Source organism: Lampetra fluviatilis, chromosome 15, assembly GCF_964198595.1.
Source record: "Lampetra fluviatilis chromosome 15, kcLamFluv1.1, whole genome shotgun sequence".
Classification (NCBI taxonomy): Eukaryota; Metazoa; Chordata; class Hyperoartia; order Petromyzontiformes; family Petromyzontidae; genus Lampetra; species Lampetra fluviatilis.
The window spans coordinates 11321658-11341028 of NC_136289.1; the positions used below are offsets into that span (position 1 = coordinate 11321658).

Here is a 19371-nt window from a genome sequence, read left to right on the forward strand (position 1 = left end):
CATGATCGATGCGTACTGGTAAATTCTTTGTTTGTTTTTGTTGATTAATTTCCTCTAAGCCAATCTGTTTTGAGTTAGCTGCTAAGTTGACTATATGCACCCTCCCCTGTTTTTAAAAGCTTTGCTAACTTCCTCTATCCATCTTTCGCTGGCTTTCCCTCTTGGCCAATTTCCTAACATCTATGACCCTTGTAACCTGCCCCTGTAAGCCTTCGTTCTTGCATTTTATACTATTGTCTATAAACACATCTTCATATTCACTCGGTCTATCCTGAGCTCGATTTTTCTGAGAAGCCTAATTGCATCGTAATGTCTTCGTCATTCATCATTACGCTTCTGCTTCTCCTGGTTTAACACCGATCACAAAGGTTCTAATAACACTGTTTTTTTTACAGCAACCGAACAAAAACACTGCAGCAGTAGCACTTGGGTGCCTCCAGGTTAGAGTCGGTAACAAAATGATGATGATGCTGCTGCTGCTGCTGCCCCAGTGCTGGGCTCCCAACAGACCGGTTCTGCTGGGAAACTACGGGAGCTGTGAGCACTGATATTGCAGCCAGTTTCAGTGCAATTTTTTTTGTTTATCTGTGTGTCTATGTGCGTCTATGGGTCTCTATGTGAGTCAACTTGTCTTTGCGTGAGTCTCTCGGATCTTCATATGAGTCACTGTGAGTCATATAAAAAAAAAACTATAAGTTATTTTTATTTTACCAGGTAAGGCCCACTGAACTATTTAGCTCGTTTACAAAAGTGACCTGGCCACAAATGATAGCTCAACGAAGTGGCTTATCATTTGGACATGTATAGCAGCCAAATACTCTCAATGCATGTTTCTAAATAATGTTGAGTGAAAAACAGGAGGACCTGGAGAAAAATCCACGCGACCACGGGGAGAACATGCAAACTCCAAATATACAGGCGTCAGGGTCGAGATTAAACCCATGACCTCCTGTATACCAGTCAAGGGAGTTTACATCTCTACGTTAGAAATCGCTGATGAGGAAGCAACTGCCAGTACATTCAAGTGTCTCAGTAGGCCTGCATGTGAGTTTATGGGTCTCCATATGAGTCTGTGGCTCCTCAACCTGGAGCCATGAAAGGACAATTAGTTCCAAAGAGCATCTCACTGTTGGCAAGTAACACGAGGGCCCGAGTACATCTGCACACACCATGTTTGCCAATTTCCATGTGCACCGGTAAAGGCTTCTTGCATGTGTCCACCCTCTTCTTCGGATCTGCTCACCTCTGGATCCTCTCATTGTTTAACATAAACCAAACCAGACACTTTGATAAAAACACGCTCACCCGCGCACACTTAAATACAATCTGTTGCAACTTAAATTTCCAAAAGAGGCATGAATTGGAAACTAACGCTTGGGATATCAGAGGTGGTTGTGTGTATATATTTGCCACACTGAGTAAGCCCATTCCACGAAATATAAATAATAGAATCAGTGGGATTTGAGGGGGTTGGTGTGATGAGGGTGTCGGTTTGGGAGAGAATTGTAGATGGGAAGGGGGGGGGTGCTTGTGGGAACATGCCAGCTGCAAGTTGAAATCTGCTGGAAATGTTTCTGACATTTGGGTTCTGATAAATACAACCTCAGGCGCTGCCAAGGACTTGGCTAAGCACTCTCCTGTCACTCCACGATTCGTTCTCACCTCCTATCTTTCCTGCGCAATTATTGGGAGGCGCTGCACCAGTCGAATTACGATTTTGCTCTTTTTTAAAATCTTTTGTTCGACCCGTAAAAATGTGCTGTTTACAACGTGGCTCGGGTTAAAACTAGTCTAAGGTTTAAAAGTGTGAATGCGCAAAAGCAAGTTTCCAAGCATGTAGTAGTAGTAAATAAAAACAGGGCATCTATAGAATATTTGTCATCATTGCTTTCCTAATGTTCTTTTCTAAAAATAAATTAAATAAAAGGCATCACAAGTGATTTCACAATCTTTAGGAATAATTTGTTTTCCCCCCAAGGGGTGCGCAGTGGTGGTGAGCCAGCGGAAAAAAAATTGAGAGCACAACGTGTGATGAGATTTCAGGTTTGGTGCCCTGTGGCGATATGCATGTTTTCCATGTTTTATTTCTGCAATGCATCAACGGCACTAAAATTTGGCATTGAGTGTCAAACCAGATGTTTAGACTGCTGACTTGGTGATGTCACTGTTTTCTCATGTATTCAGATAGTTTAATCCCTCCCCCCACCCTCTACCCCTTTCCCCAAACCCCATCACGGTTCCCCTACCCAGCTCACTTCTCCGTAGGTTCAAACGGTAAAGATGATTGTGCATTGCCTACTTGTGTATCGGTGTGTCCATGGAGACCACTGTTGTGGGGAAACAACGACCAACCCTCATCCCTGTACTGGGGGAGGGCTGCGCTTTGAGGTGTCCGGGTCACGACCCCGACGTTTATTTGTCACTGTGCAGCGCGCGCGTGTGTGTGTTTGTCTTTGCCTGCGTGTGCAAGCATCTGCATGGGTGTGCGCATCCATGTGTGTGTTTGACCTTGGCAGTGTCGTGAAATGTTGTGGTGATATTGCCTCCTCCTTAAGGGTAATTGCAGCTGTTGATATTTCTGCTGCTGCTGCTGCTACTTTTGTTGGTGCTGAATTTGTATCCGCTTTTTTCGGATGCATTCAGTTTGTGCTGGAATAAAAAACAGCACACCAACGATTCTGTTACTCTTAACATATGTATATCACCATTGGAACCTAATTTCCCAGTAGTAAAATATGATAATTTGTTTTTTACCCTTTTATCTGGCAACAAAACTGACACTTTTTTTACAAGGAGTCATGTTTGCATAGACCACAATAGACCACATAGACCACAATACCTGCAGTTGTAATGCAAACAAAAACATAACAATGTTTTTTGCAAACAAAAAACATAACAAATTTTTTTGTTTGCATTACGACTGCAGGTATTGTGGTCTATGCAAACATGACTCCTTGTAAAAAAAGGTGTCAGTTTTGTTGCCAGATAAAAGGGTAAAAAAACTATTATCATGTTTATCAACTATATTAAATTCAATAAAGTGTAGATTTTCAGATCTAGTTTCTTTAATGTGTAGAACATCAGTGGTGTAGAACGGATGTTAAGGTGTAGCTCTGTAATTGCTTCTTCATGCCACGACTGCCAGAAGGACCTCCACTTGAAAGAGCTCCAGAGGATGTTTCTTGCCTTCTCTTCTATGCTGTGTTACTATATGTAAGACGTAAACATTATTTAAATACAGAAACGCAATAATCACAGATGCTTCGTTGCGTGTGTAAAACGATTCACGCTTTAATTGGACCATTGAGGTGGCATTTGACATTCTTATTGAAGCAACTGATCGGGTCCATAATATGAATGCCGGTAACCAGAGCCTGACCATCAATCACGTGATCCAACATTGCCCATGCCACCAATTCGCGGTGCAATATCACCTGCATCCACCATAGTCTCCACAGAAGCCATTGCATGAATTAATAACCTCAATATATATACACAGACACACGTGTACTGTTGCAAAATCACCTTGCCATTCAAAAGAAAAGAGATTGAATCAACTAAATGTGTTACTTAAGTGGAAAAGTGGCCGGTGAATTCACGCTGTAAAAAAGTAAAGCGCACAGGATTTGGGCATGGCCACTTTGCGGACGAAAGCTACCATCTGCACATTTATTTAAAATAAAATGCGTAAACTTGCGGCCGTTTGCCAATCCACTGCTGGGTGAAGGCCCCGCACGATGTCGTGGCCCTCACAGAGGTTTTAAATTTTATCGTATTTCATCACGGCACTGCCGCGCACGGCGAAATTCAAAGTACACATTTTCAGGTCATTAATAAGCCGAGATGATTTTTTTTTTAGGTAAGACGTTCGGTCTGAGAAAACATTTTGAGAAACTTTTGTCTTCCAAAAATATTGGCTCGACCGACGTAACGCATCCATCCTCGTCACAGGCCCAGGCGGTGTTTGAGGAGTCAATTGGGAAGGTAAATTTACTATTTAGTGCTCCCCCCACCCCCTCTCCGGTGTCTGTTTAAGTGACCCCGAATTTCACCTCTGACCCCGTGTGTTGGTTTTCACCGAACAGCATCGGCATTCCCACCATAAATTTGACGGGTTTTTTCTGTCTCGTACGGGGGGCTACTGAAAATAAATACACTGTATAAGCAAGTGCCATTTAATTGTTGACTCTGATTGAATCATTACAAAAAATGTGCCAAAAGTTTCCCGAGGTCAAGCAATTTGTCACTTATAGAGCTTGATATTTAATACCCCAGCAATGAGTAAATCATTTGCCTCAATTGCTGTAATTGTCAGAGCGCTCGCAATTACATTAACTTACATTTGAAAGAATTCTACAAAGGGCACACTACCTTGAGTATAATTTGATTGCACGTGTAAATGAAACAACTGCTAAATAAACGGTCACGCGGCAATTATGACGCACGTGTAGTTAGTCTCTGCGATGTGTTTTCGGGTTGTACTGCGAGTCCTGTTCGTCGTTATGGCGTCTGACGTTTCGCTCGTCGCTCCGTATGTTGGAAGCTTAATTCTAGATTTGAAGTTAACGTAACTAAATTAGTTATTTCTATTTATTTCTATTTTATTCTTAATTTTTATTGTTATTTTTTATTTTTTTATTTTCACCTACGTGACTTTACCGAAACTAAATTAGTTATTTCTATTCTTTTTTTTATTAAAAAGAAACAATAAGAATAAAAATAAAGAATAAAATAGAAATAAATAGAAATAACTAAATTAGTCATTTCTATTTTATTTTTTATTGTATCTTTAATTTTCATTAAAAAGAAACAATAAGAATAAAAATAAAGAATAAAATAGAAATAAATAGAAATAACTAAATTAGTTATTTCTATTTTATTCTTTTTTTTATTAAAAAGAAACAATACGAATAAAAATAAAGAATAAAATAGAAATAACTAAATTAGTCATTTCTATTTTATTTTTTATTTTTATCTTAAATTTTCATTAAAAAGAAACAATAAGAATAAAAATAAAGAATAAAATAGAAATAAATAGAAATAACTAAATTAGTCATTTCTATTTTATTTTTTATTTTTATCTTTAATTTCATTAAAAAGAAACAATAAGAATAAAAATAAGGAATAAAATAGAAATAAATAGAAATAACTAAATTAGTTATTTCTATTTAATTCTTTATTTTTATTCTTATTTTTTATTTTTATTTTCATTTTTTATTTTCACCTATGTGACTTTACCGAAAGAACCAAAGAGTGTTGGAAGCTTGTTTGCAATGTAGTGTGCGCGTATATGCATGCGATTGTTGCAGAGTTGATCAATCAAAATATATCAATAAATAAACACCCAGCACACTGTAGTATCATGATAGTTATATATAGAAAAAATTGTATACACCGTAACCAAGGTGTGTGACTTGGCTGTCAGGTCACTCGCACCTCTTCCAAGACGCATGGCCAGCATGGACGAGGGTCTGTCTTGGAACCTCCGTATTGAAAGGCTCCTTCTGCAAGCAGTGGCATTAGCGAGCAATTTCAGGGCTGTGTCTCTTACCATAAAAAAAAATCTAATGCAGCCGCACTATTTTGCAATAGTTTTCGTGACGTTTTTACAGTCACGCGCGGTAGAAAAGACACACTTGAGAAGAATAGTCATTCAGAGACTAGGACCCTTTGTTTGCACGCTCAAGTGCGCGCATTTGTTCCCATTGTGCCGCAATATATAACAAGGTTCGCTGAAAAGCTTCGTTAAGTGAACCCTGGGTTCTTAATGCCGAAAGGATGTCAAGAGTTTCAGCAGCTGGGTGAGTTAGCCGCAGTTAATGGGGTACTTGTGCACAGTAAACGCCGTGCCAGCTTCCTGTGAGGTTTTATTTTAACTCCGCTCTGACGAGACAAACCCCCCTTTCCTGTGCGTCGGGCATGGTAGCGGAGAAGCAAGGAAAGAAAATAGCGACGTGAAAAAGATCTTCAGCAAGCAGCCTCACGGTGGGGGTCCGCTTTCTTTTCGGCATCTCGCGAGCTTGCCCGGCCTCTGGCCATTGGCCGCCGAAAGCTTGTGTTAAATGCTAGATGTAAAGTTGACCATAAATACACCACGTTTCCACCATCGCAACCTACGTCTGGGACAACTGTCCGAAACAGGCCTTGAACGTGGCTATTCTGGTTGGGGGGAAAAAAAAAACGAAATTCGATTGTTTTACCATAGATGCAATAAATTCAGAGTCCATATGTTCCCTGTGTTACAATGCACATTACGTGGCACTCATCTCTGTTCGTGGTCGTGAGCCAGGAGTGAAAATTCCGCATTTCTATGCCAAGGACCAATCTCTCTCCGGAGGACAACCGCTGTCGATTTCCCTCAAGTTCTTACAGACTCGCTAAGTGGAACTCATTTGATTTCATTTCAGAGGAACGATGATGATGATGATGACGATAATGGTGAGTTGGACGACTTCTATCAGGCCGCACTGTGAGCGCTACATCTTAAAGAGCGCCGGGCAAACGACTGAAGAGCGAGAGATGGCAAAACTTGCGCGTCTTTAATTGTCTCTCGCGAGACTCCGGTGCCAGCACGAGGCTTTTGTCGCTGGCTGTGTATGTACGCATGTATGTTGAACTTCATCTGTGCGTCCGTACGTCGACAACCGTGCTAATCGGAGGCGCTCGACCGCTCCACGCCGCAGGACCAGCGACACGGGGAGCAACCCGTCGTCCTCAACTTGGCGCTTGGGCGGACGTTTCGGCTCGGTCAGTCTGCCGACCTCAACCGATCTGATGAGGCCCGTCGCAGCGTGGCTCGCGTCCCCTTCGTGCCAGCTGCATCAAATGCCAAGCTCGGCAATAATCGCCGGTGCCGTCCCCATTCGGTGCCCCGAGAGAACCACGTGCGCGCCGCGTGCACCGTGGTTCTTCTCGGCACAGCAATGCCAGGCAGGTGCTGTTAGCGAGCACCTATGAAGGCCGGCACAGCGTGCGAGGGGGGTGGGTGGCCAGCACCACGCCCGTCCGCCTTCGTCTCCCCGGTGGCGATGGTTACACATCGCACCAGGTACTCATTTGAGGCTGAGCCGCCCCGAGGGGACCGATTCGGATAGTCGCCACCGGTGTTGGTCGTGGGCGGGAATCCAACTCGGTCGCCGGCTTCGTGAAACAACGAAGGTTGTTCACAAGTGACGCCGCAAATCTCCGATGGTCGACTCATGTTAGCGACTTTGATCTGCCCCAGATGGAAAACAGGTGGAGGTTGACAATCTCGCTGATCTGAGACGTCAGCGACAGGCCTTCCGGCGATGTGGACGCTGAGCAATCTGGCACAGGTCGATGGCGCGGGTGCCTGTACCAGAGATGGAAATGGAGCCTCGGTTCAATGAGATGGTTGTCTTCGGCTCGTGGGTTGCAACAAAGTATTTCCGTCTTTGTCGGATTCAGCCTCAGTCGATGTGATGACATCCACTTTGACATCTTGTCAATGTAATGTAACGACCCGAGGTGCATAGCTTCAGTGGCTTCCTAATATCGAATGGTGGATGAGCATCGCAGACGGAAGCGTATGTATGTATATATACATCATACATGTATCTATGTTCAACTTCTTTCGCACCGTACGTAGCCAACCGTGCAAATTGGAGGTGCAGGGGAAGGACAACAAACTAAACACGCAAAGCAGTTCTAAAGAAATGAGTTTTCAATCTAAATTTAAAAGTGCATAGCTTCAATGGCTTCCTAATATCGGACGAAAGAGCGTTCCAGACGGCCGCAGAAGGGCACCTGAAAGCGCACGATGCAGTGACGGCTGCGAGGATGACCAGAGTTCGTGCCACGATTTATTCTGCTTGACGACATCAGCCAAGTATTGACGGATTGAGCTGACTCTGAATGTGATGTGATTTCACTGCACTGAACATTTGTAGCCCTGCTGTTTTATAAACTAAGCTGTATCATGGCCCATAGGTCATAACCATTTTCACGAACATCTAGCCCTTAGAGTACTGTGATTGTTAACCTCTTGTTGTTCGGTTATGGTGTCGAGATTATAAGGAATTTAGAATCAGTGGTGATCTTACTAAAATATGTACAATGTATGATATTCTCATTTTATCTTTTTCAGAAACTGATTCAGAGTGAAGATATGTGATTTATGGTAGAGCCATTTCTCCCTGAACCTGGCGTGTGCGTGTGCTTCGCTGACATCTCAATTTTCACGTATAACAAGTTCACTACACAATTGACGATATCCGTTGGAGGGTAACAACCGGGAAAAACAATCAGAGCTCGTACGCTTAGCGCACTTATTGAAGGTGGATCGGTGGTTTACTTGATGAAATAAAAAGGTAGGATAACAGCACATTGGGAGTGATTTAAAATTGTTTTACATGATAATTAAACGTAACGTGCCAATGTGACTAACTTAGAACGTTTTTAATTCAATGAACGTTGGCTGCTCTGACACGTGGATCAGAAACATGGACACTGGCAAAGAAAATAGAACAAAACATTGAAATAGCAAAAACAAAACGGGTGCACGCTTCAATTGAAACTGTGATGCAGCGGACGAACTCATGGATCAGTGAACAAACAAACATGACAGACATCACGTCGACTGTTGAGAAAATCAAGTGGGCCTGAGCACGCGATTTCCAGTCATCCTCGCAGCAGTGCCTTTTGGCTCGCCATCGCTTTCAGACGCACTCCTGTGGCCGTCTGGAACGTTCTTCCCTCCGATATTCGGAAGCCACTGGAGCGACGCGCTTTTTCATGATTCTCGATTAAAAACTCTTTTCTTTAGAACTGCTTTTTTGTGTTTAGTTTGTTTTTCCGCCTCCGCACCTCCGATTGGCACGGTTGGCTGCGTGTCGGTGCGAACTAAGTTCAACATCATACGGACGTGTGTACGTACATCGCTAGAAGGGTTGATGGTCGATGGATGAGGCTGACAATGGAATGGCAGCTAAAGGAGTGAGTGCACCTCCGAGGATATCCACCACAGAAATACAGCAACGAGATCAGCTCATGGACAATAGATAGAAGTCTGGTCCAGCAGTGGATAGAGTATTTTAACACGTAGGCTTTCGCGACCACCATTCTGGTGAATTGCCCGAGGATGCTGGATGTAATTACCAGCGAAACGTCGTACTCAAAAATTGTAAATGTTGTGGTTTCACTCTTCAACACACCGGTGGGCTAAAGCAGTGAACTATTTGTCTTTTGTCAACGTGACACTTTTTTGCTGATTGGCCGTGTCGGGTGGTGGAGGGTTACGACACATTTTTAAATAACGCGATCTAACCCAAAAACGTTTATTATGAATTATGAAGTGGATAGATTATGGCTGGTGATGAAGATTATTGGAATAGGACTGAATAACGTGTAAAACATCAAGCAGGAAAGGAATCCATACCCTTTGGTTCTTTTGGTAAAGTCACGTAGATAGAAAATTTATAGATCACGACGTTTCGATCGCAACAGAAGCAACCGTCATCAGGTGAGACAAACACAGCAGGAGAACTGCATCAGCACAACACATCACAAGTGATTTGATGTGATGTGATCTAAACGTCGTTGTTTTGTTATTTTATTTTAACCTATCTACGTGACTTTACCTAAAGACTCCAAGGATATGAATTCCTGCAGTCACGAAAGCTTTAAGTCAAGATTTACTTTTGCAATAGGTTTACAGGTTTGTTTAACACGTAGGCTTTCGCGACCAGTATTATTCATAATAAAGGTTTTTGGGTGAGATCACATAAGTATAAATGTGTCGCAACCCTCCACCACCCGACACAGCTAATCAGTAAAAAATGTGTCACGTTAACAAAACGCCAATTAGTTACTTTTTCAGCCCACCCGTGTGTTTGAAGAGTTAATCTCCAACATTTAGAATTTGAGTAGTACGACGTTTCGCTGGTAATTACATCCAGCATCTTCGGGCGATTTGCAAGAATAGTGAAGCCATCCACCTGCTTCCGGTCTTAAATAGTGCAGGACGACGTCATCATTGAACCCCATCAGGTTTCGAGATCAGAGGCGGAGGTGGGGGGGTATTGTACTTATATAATAGATTAGTAATCAGTTAATTAGTATGTGCAAAACTAATTATTACTGGCCAATACTAATTAGAGAATCCATCGAAATTGAGAATACAAATAATTGTAACCGCTCTGATAGCTACAAACTTAGCGCAGCCTGGAAGCGTATTATTAAGCAATACACAATATATATTACAATTCCTTATAGAGGAATCACATACTAATTAACTGATTACTAATATGTAATATAATTACAATCACAATATTTCAAAATGTTGAGGGGGAAAAGCCGAAGGACCCGGAGAAAAATCCACGTGACCACGGGGAGAACACGGAAACTCCAAATATACAGCAGGCGTCAAGGATGGGATCGAACAACAGGCGAGGTCGTTAATATCTCGCTACCGTGGTGCCCCAATCCATCGTGGCGCCTGGATGGGTGACTGCAATCCGTACACCGGTTGTAAGAAGATCCATGTGGATACGTGGTCGGCAGCAGAAGTCAGTGCGGCAAAATCCATTGCTGCACTCCACTTGTACCCTTACACCAGAGGTCGCAAACGGGTTTTGATTCCTTACCCGTACCCGGCCGCACCAGGGTCGCAAATGGGTACCCGTACCCAGTACCCGTACCCGGCCGTACCCTACCCGAAATGAGTGACAAATGGTTACTCACCGGTGACTCACGGCCTACCCGTACCCGTACCCGGCCGCACCAGGGTCGCAAACGGGTACCCGTACCCGGCTGGGTACGGGTAGCCGGGTATCAGGTAGGGTACGGGTATCGGGTACCCGGTTGCGACCACTGCCTTAAACCTTTACACATCTCGTCTCTCCATCTTCGCTAAGCTAGATTGACAAGCGCGGGGAAGTATGGTCAAGGAACCCCCACAATCCTGCACGGCGTGGGGAGGCCCTCATCCAGCTGGCGAACGTGATTGACAAAACAGCTCTAGGGTTACAATGTACATTTCCGTATCGTACAATTAACGTGCGGGTAAATTTGCGATGTACAGTACCAGCTAACGATCTATGAAAGGTACGGGCCACTTTAAGGAATGTCCACTTTTTCAAATGAATTGCAAAAGGGTCTTGACTCTACGTCTCCAAATCTTGGTCAAGACATTTTTTTTGTTGAAATAGGAACTGCCCTAGCCGCATAGCAGTCAGCAGGAAAACCTGGCTGAACTCCCATGGGAGGTTTGGATTTCAAAAGTGTGTTGTCCATACAATACATTTGTGACCCGGTCTACGCTGAAGGGCACCCCACTGTATTTCATGCTCTTATTGCAGACTCCTTTAACCACGCTCATTCATAACTCATTCAATTTGCCCCCCTGTTGCAAGCTTACTAAGATTCATTATTACCGGTATCTTAACCATTCACATCGATCATCATCAGTCGACATCTCTTTTTGGGCAGAAAATACCCAACTGTGCGTATAATGCACCGCGTGTGTTAAATTAATTGAAACTCAATTAGTGTGCGACGAGAAAATTAAAATACAGAAACGCGATTAAATTCATTCTCTAATAAGTGAATGTGGACCAAAGTAAACGTCAGCCCATATGGTGCACCATATGGTCACTAGAGGGCTTACGTCAAAAGGGATTGGGCAGGCACATTCTACACATGTGAAGGATAAACCACAGCTTAGACCATTGCAGTAAAAAACAAGGTTAATGTTGCATGATCAGCATTATTAACAGCAACCAAACAAGGACATGCTGACAAATTGCTCTACACTACTTAATACACTCAAATCTTAATTACAATTGCAATAAGTAAACGTTCATATTATATCTAACAAAAGTATGCAACGAATTAACCCCGACGTTTATTGGGGGTGCGGAGTAGTGGTGCGGTGGTTGTCATACTTGGCTATGAACTCTGAGACCCGAGTTCGATTCCCAGCCATGGGTAACACGAGTGGCGAGTACTATCTGAACGAGTTCTGGCCCTCCTGTGACCAATCTCTCACTCATTAGTTTGGTGAAGTATTGTTCAAACAACCACCACAGCTGCCGCAGTATAGGGGAAAGACTTTGTCTAGCAAGTGTATTTAAACGCGCCTGTTGAAGTGTTATCTTTTTATTTATTCGTGTAACGTGGGTTTATGTTGTATACTTGCTTCGTTCTGTTTAAAAAATATATATTTTATCTTGAGAGAACAGTCAGCCGTCAGTAGACGGGGACAAAGGGGGAATACGTTTTTTTCTTCTTCCATGAGCCACATTTGCATCTTCAGCCATGGCTGAGTGAGTTCATTCATTCATTTTATGGCAAACAGTTCTTGAGTTGCAGCCAATGAGCTCTCAGGATGCGAGACACAGTAGTGTTTGGACCCAGACGTAAACAGTTTCACAACAGGTACAATCAGCTGTACTTGAAGGTACACGATCTGTATTTACGCGATTGTGTGTATGCACACGCTATGGTCAAAGACCACATCATTGGATTAAATGCAAAAAAACAGATGAAAAAAACAGATGTCCACTGCAAAGTTTGCTGTGTTTGACATACATTGATTAAGATTAATTAAGCTCACGCATATTTTAAGGTAAAACAAAAACATGTTGAACTAATAGAAAAATGTGAAAGTACAAAAAGGGGCACTAACAATGCATAAAAATAAAATTTCTCAACAGCCCATAATGAAATCGTGAAATGTGCAAAATTTTGGTGGTTCAGATGTTTGTACATTTCTTTTTACTGAAGTTTTTGCATTCAAACCTCCGGTAACTTTTATACTACAGCAACGATACATATCCAGGGAGACACGTGGGAGACACAAGCACACGCCACACACACACGCCACACACACACACGCGCGCAAACCGCTCTTATCGTCGTGAACTTTGCCACGATTAGGATGATACACACCTGCCCAGCCAGGTTAAAAAGTTATCAGCTCCTATTGTGGGAAGAGTCTGCACCACTTGTGGGTGGAGCTACATTTCTGATGGAAGGGAGTTAAAAAAAACCCTCGTGGGTGGAGTCACAACCATCTCGTATGGGCGTGGCAATGGAGGGGGGTGGTATCAGTGGGCAGGGTCAAAAAACCCACCCATGTGGTGGGAACCCTCTTCTCACTGGGATAGGTGGGGGGGGGTCAACAGCGGTGGTGAGTTGGAGAGAGGGGAGATCATAATTGTGGTGGGCGGGGTCGGAATCGTTGTAGGCGTGGTCAAGGTGGCGGCGGGCGGGGTTAGATGCGTTGTGGGCGTGGTCCCGGTGGAGGTGGACGGGGTTTGATGCGTTGTGGGCGTGGTTAGAGTAGTCGTGGGCGTGGTCACGGTGGCGGTGGGCGGGGTTAGATGCGTTGTGGGCGTGGTCACGGTGGCGGTGGGCGGGGCGTTGCTCACTCGGCCGTGCCGGCTCCGCTGACTTGCGCGTTGTTCAGTGGGGCTCTGTATATGCGGACTTTCCTTCGTCTCATCACAGCCCCGGGAGCTGTATACTTCCAATGACTTTCAACACATAACAACAATCTCGACGAAAATAACCCAACAAAAAAAAGACACTGCAGTGGGCTGAGCGCATCTTCTACGTGCTTGGACAACTTTCCAGCAAAGTTTGGGAAACTTTACTTAGTTTGTCACTTTCATTTAACTTGCTGCTTGCAAGACGTCTTGACTTATAAGTGCAAGGCAACAATAGCGGCAGGGGCTATTTTTTTTTCTCCTTCTTTCTGGATTTGATCTGCGCACCAGCCGGGGAGTCGCTCTCGAAAGCTAGCGGAGGCTGCGATGACGGGCTGCGGTGATGCCAAGCCTGGCACGGCAGTGCCCTCTTAATGTCCTTCACGGGAGTCTCCGGAGGGATACGCAGCTCTGCCTCCATCCTCCGTCGTCATTCCGCTCCGACCTCGGCGATGCCGTCCACGCCACTCCTCGGTGGGAGGAAACTTCTGCGCTCCCCGGGACCTTCGCCCGCTGCTGGGACGATGTCCAAAATTCGCCCGGTTCGGCGTGGTGGCCAGGCTTGCTCCACATTCCTGACCCCCTTCGCCTTGGCGCTGCTGAGCGCGACACTCGGGGTCGGCGGCGCCGGCCAGGGTCGTCAGGTGTTCCGAGTCCTGGAGGAGCACCCACCGGGCACGTACGTGGGCACCGTCGCGACAAGGGCCCGCTTCACCTACCGCTTCAGCGAGCCGCAGGCGCTCTTCTCCATCAACGCCAGCACGGGCGTCATCAGCACGGCGGCGACGATCGACAGGGAGGCGCTGCCCAGCGACGTCTTCGACCTGGTGGTGCTCTCCAGCCAGCCCACCTACCCGACTGAGGTGCGCGTCGTGGTGGGCGACGTGAACGACAACGCGCCCTCCTTCCCCGAGCCCGGCGTGATGGAGGTGGCCTTCAAAGAGGACGCCGCGGTCGGGCGCCAGGTGCTCCTTGACACGGCCATGGACCGCGACGTGGGTGCCAACGGAGTCAACCACCATGCCTACAAGATCGTGTCTGGCAACGAGGAGGGCAGGTCAGTGCCACCACGGCCAGTGAAAAACACACCTCCGGTTAGCACGGTTGGCTACGTGCGGTGCGAAAGAAGTTCAACATAGAGAGGGGAATTAAGCTCTAAAATGTGCTTCTGTTGCTTTGTTATGTTGAACAGTTGCCCCCATCGTTCAAATGGAGTGCTCTTGCCAATAACGTCTGCTAGCCCAGCAGCATTTGTTCAAAAAGCCAAACTTTGCTGATGAGACCCAGAACCTGGTCCAGAGTTTGCTCACTTAATTGTATGTCTGCTGGATAAAAATTGTCTTGAAAGCTATTTGGCCGATGCATTAAAGACAGTTTGGGACGTATTTGTAGAGGCACGGGACGGAGCTATGATTATATTTGCTTTTGCTCCAAAATATGGTCAGTCACGTGCCCAGTACCTTTATGACTGCAGTTTATCAGTGCGAGCAGGTTTTGGGGACAAAAAAAATCGGAGGGACTTGTAACCCACCCTGTACGTTATGAGAAAATAAATCCCTTTATATTTTTCCAAATTTTGCCTTATCGCTGTGAGCAGACACCCCCCCCAAAAAAAAAACTAAAATGAACCGCTCGCCCAAAACACTGCCCAGCAACACATTCTTCTTTATCACTTACAGTGGACGGTTTTTCCAAGTCGATGAAAATTTGTGCTTTTCCCCGCGAGGCGTTCAAAACTCTCGGTCGGTTTGGTGCATGTAGCGTGCCGTCTGGAGAAGTTCCGTGTGTGCTGGGAATGTTGCGCTGTTGAGAAATAAACCTAAATGCACGAACAGTACACCGGGCCTGGTGGAACAATGTGCCAAGCGGTGATTCATTTCCCAGAGGCGCTCTGGTTTTTCTGCAGGGAAATAACTCAACACGTGTCAGTCAAGTGAACGTTGCGGACAATGCGAGATTGTGCTTTTTTTGCGACAGGAGACTGTTGTGTTAATTTGCAAAATGCGACCAAACATAACTGGCACTGAATAGCACATTTTATAATATGTCCTCCGTAATTATGGTCCTATAGGTGTCTACTGAAAAAAACACAAGAACGCAGTCACCTCTCATTTTGTAAAAAAAATATATGATTGAAAATGAAAAAAACGGAAACATTTCACCAAATGAAACAACAAAGATACCAACACATATTTAAATTAGAATAAACATTATGTTTTAAGTTACTTTTTAACTTTAAACATAAATCATAAGCTTACATGACTTTAATTCTGATTAAATATTTTTTTTTCTCTATAATTAAAAAAAAATTCTCAGCACCTCAGACAGCCATAATCAACTGCAGGCTCGTGCGCACCCAGCCAGCATAGCAAACAAGCCAGAGTTTGCAACCATTTTTCCAGCTGTTTAGAAAAGCCTCCAAAATGCCTTCTGGTATTAAAAATAAAACGACAACACCCACAACTGAATGTAAACAAAAGAGCGCAACAAAAACTCCGAGCATCCGATTAGCACGGTTGGCTGCATACGGTGCGAAAGAAGTTCAACACACACACACACACGTTTCTCTGAGATCGAAAATGCCGCTGTACATCCTCCGAACGCGGCGTTGGCGTGTGCGAGCGCAGGTTCCGCCTGGTGGTAACCGTGAATCCGAGCGGCGAGCGGGCCTTCCTGCACCTGGCCACGACGGGCCCCCTGGACCGGGAGGCAAATCCCTCGTACGCACTGGCCGTGCAGGCCGAGGACGGTGGCAGCCCGAGGCGCTACGGCCGCCTCCAGGTCAACGTGACGGTGCAGGACGCCAACGACAACCCGCCGGCCTTCGAGAAGCCGGCGTACCGCGCCAGCGTCGCTGAGGACTCGCCCGTCGGTGCCGCGCTGCTCGCCGTCTCGGCCGCAGACCGCGACGCGGGAGCCAACGGCGAGGTGACCTACTCCATCGAGGACGAGGACCGCTCGCCGTTTCGCGTGCACCCCAAGACGGGCATGGTGAGTGTCGTGAGGTAGTCGTGGTGCGGGTGGGGGGGGGTTGGGTGCGTCGGGGGGGTGACCGGAGGTGGGGGGTCTTGGGATGTGATGGCCGTTGTCACCTGTTTATGCACTCAGGGAGGGGGGGGTGAGAGTTAGAACAGAATGCATGATTGACAAAGGCAGATTGTATCATGATTAATTCTGCTCACCTTTTAATATTTGTTATTTTTTTACATTGACTTCATGCCCCCATGAGGTTGTGTATGACCCCCCCCCCCTTAAGCAGGGTCACACGACAGGGTAGGCAAGTGGTCCGATGACTGACAAAGCCATATACGAATTCACCCACTGGCAAAAGTGCCACACTTCAATTAATTGACGCCACGATGGTCAAGAGTGGCCAGTGAAACAGTCGTCCATAAGGAAGACTTGAATAACACAAGTGTTCTCCTGCATCACCATTCAGTGAAAGCATGCGATTGGGATTAGGGGTTGATGTTTAGGAATGTGGTTAGTGTTAGCAAGGCTTCATGGGATCTTCAAATTCAAGTGCTGCCCTTGTGCCAAAGGCACTTGAAGGACCTAATTCGTGTGTTGGCTGAGAGGAAATATCTGGCAGAAAAAAAAAACCAGACAAATTGCTGCAATCTGCTAAAATTTGGCTGTTTTCTGCCCCAAAAAGTTGGCACAAATTTCCACGCGTGAGTCACGCCCTCCGTGCGTGACGTGTGTCGCCACATCCTCCCTCTCGCAGGTGAGCACCCGCCAGCCGCTGGACTTCGAGGCGCGCCGGCAGTACACGCTGAGCCTGCGCGCTGCCGACGGGGGTAACCCACCGCTGAGCGGGCGCGCCACGGCCGTCATCCAACTTCTGGACGTCAACGACAACGACCCGGCGATCCGCTTCGTGTACCTTCCGCCCGCGGCCCGCTCGGCCTCGGTGGACGAGAGCGCGGCGCCGGGCACCGTGGCCGCCCTGGTGACGGTGACGGACGCCGACTCGCCCACGGCAAACGGGGAGCTCAGCGTGTCCATCGTCGGGGGCAACGAGCGCGGGCATTTCGTGCTGCACGCACCCGGCGTGCCGGGACTCCGGGTGCTCAAAGGTGCGATCTCTTCCGTTTTAACTGCTCGTTCAGAGGATGCGTTCGCACTTGAGATCCAGCGGTCGTCGGTTTCATTCAGTATTCCAGAGCGGTGGTTGCAGCAATCGGAGTCAGAATCTTTATTTATACTCGAGGAATCCGATGAGCTACGAAGCTCTTTTTTTACGGATGTCCAGTAGGGGTGCGGGTCAGAAAGTTACAACAACAAACAAATATCTTCTTGGTTCTTTCGGTAAAGTCACTCTGTCGCCTCGACGGACCTGGTTTTCACCTGAGGACGGCTGCTTGCATTGTGGCCGAAACGTCGTGAGAATTATTTTATTGTGTTTTATTTTTATTCTTTTATTATTTCCCTTCTACGTGACTTTACCGAAAGAACCAAGAAGATGAATCCCTGCAGTCACGAAAGCTTTAAATCGAAAAACAAACAAATACGAAAATATGATGTGAGTGCAAAGTATAGCAAAGGTAAGCAAATCACTGGGAAAGAGAGATCTATGTTCATTTTTCCAGGTAAAGCCCCACTGAGCGATCAGTTTCTTTCTCAGAATGATAGCTCAACGAAGCGGCTTATCACGTGGAAATGTATCATGTGCAAACAATGTTGTGAGTTAGCTAAATAACACCCGCCCCTGTCCACCCAGCAGTTATTAATGGGCACAGCCACATCAGGTCGGCAGGTCCCGTATGGTTGGCTAAATTGCCGGTCCCCCCCCCACCTCTTCCACAGTGTCTGGCCAGTATCGAAGAGTAGGCCAAGTACCCTCCAGAGGGGGCTTTCTAAGAGCTCCCTCGAGTGGAGACCCTTCTGCCAGCGGTGGCGTGAGAGAGAGAAATTGTAGGGCTTGCATCCAATCACCATCGTGACGGCAGTCATGCTCGCGACTCGTACTTTTGACGTGTTGAAAAATATCGTGTGTTTGTTGCCATTTGCACTCTGTATTAAAACGGCATGGGGGATACGGTAGGTTGTGTGTCGGGCACCCAAGGGCTGAAGTTTGAGAAACCCATTGATGTGAAGGTAAAGAGGTCAAATGTTGCATTAAGTAAGTAAATAAATATAGAATATGTGGCATATTGCTCGGAACTGATAGGGGTGCGCTCACAGTCCGAATACGATCATTCATTATCTGTCCAACGTGACGGATTATGCAGGGGCTTGAAATCTGCTTAGAGGGTGGGGAGGTCAGTCGAGCACGACCACATAGGCGCGATTAGAGAGAGATGGATCATGCCAGGACGTCAATTGGCTACTCCATCAGCCTCGGAGAGCAGCGAGTTCGCTCTACTCTGCGAGCGCTCTTTGTTGTGTGTGCACATGGATTTTCTGCCAGCGCTCATGCGGTCCTTTAACAACACACATTCTGTTCTTTACATTTCAATGAATCCGTTTGCTAGCTTGATCTGCGCTTGCGCACGATTGTCAGCTTGGCTCGGCGCAGAATAGCGTCTCAAAATTAAACCATCCCAAAGTTGAAAAGTTGGTATTCGTTCACCGGTAAGTTTCACAACAATGACAAAACGCCGTATATGGTGCTGGAGCCTCAGAGCATATGTTTTACATTCACAATTGCATTTGAAACCTTTTCAAATCCGTAATTGACCCGAGGTGTTTTGCAATATAAACGCACGGTGTATGGTTACGGGACGAACAGTATACGGCCCTCCTCCCATCCAAAACAATCGAAGACCGTTAAGGGTCAGTGGTCTTTGCCACTCCCCGTTTCTTTTCTGCTTCCCTAAATTGATTTCACGTGGCAGGTAGCCAGAGCCAGCTAAGAATACTCCCAACGATTTGAGTGATGGATGTTACTGTACGCCGTTATTAATAATAATAATCATTA

At 45.9% G+C, this 19371-nt stretch overlaps 1 protein-coding gene across 1 annotated transcript in view; it reads left to right on the forward strand.

Annotated features, from left to right (window-relative positions):
* The first annotated feature begins 13344 nt into the window (after nucleotides 1-13344).
* The window catches only part of FAT4 (FAT atypical cadherin 4), a 131475-nt gene continuing 125448 nt past the window's right edge, over nucleotides 13345-19371 (forward strand). Inside the window, exons 1-3 of the mRNA XM_078863227.1 lie at nucleotides 13345-14505; nucleotides 16076-16439; nucleotides 17176-17527. Of these exons, the coding sequence (XP_078719353.1) occupies nucleotides 13823-14505; nucleotides 16076-16439; nucleotides 17176-17527 (1399 nt within the window). The 5' untranslated portion in view covers nucleotides 13345-13822. The remainder of the gene's footprint in view (nucleotides 14506-16075; nucleotides 16440-17175; nucleotides 17528-19371) is intronic.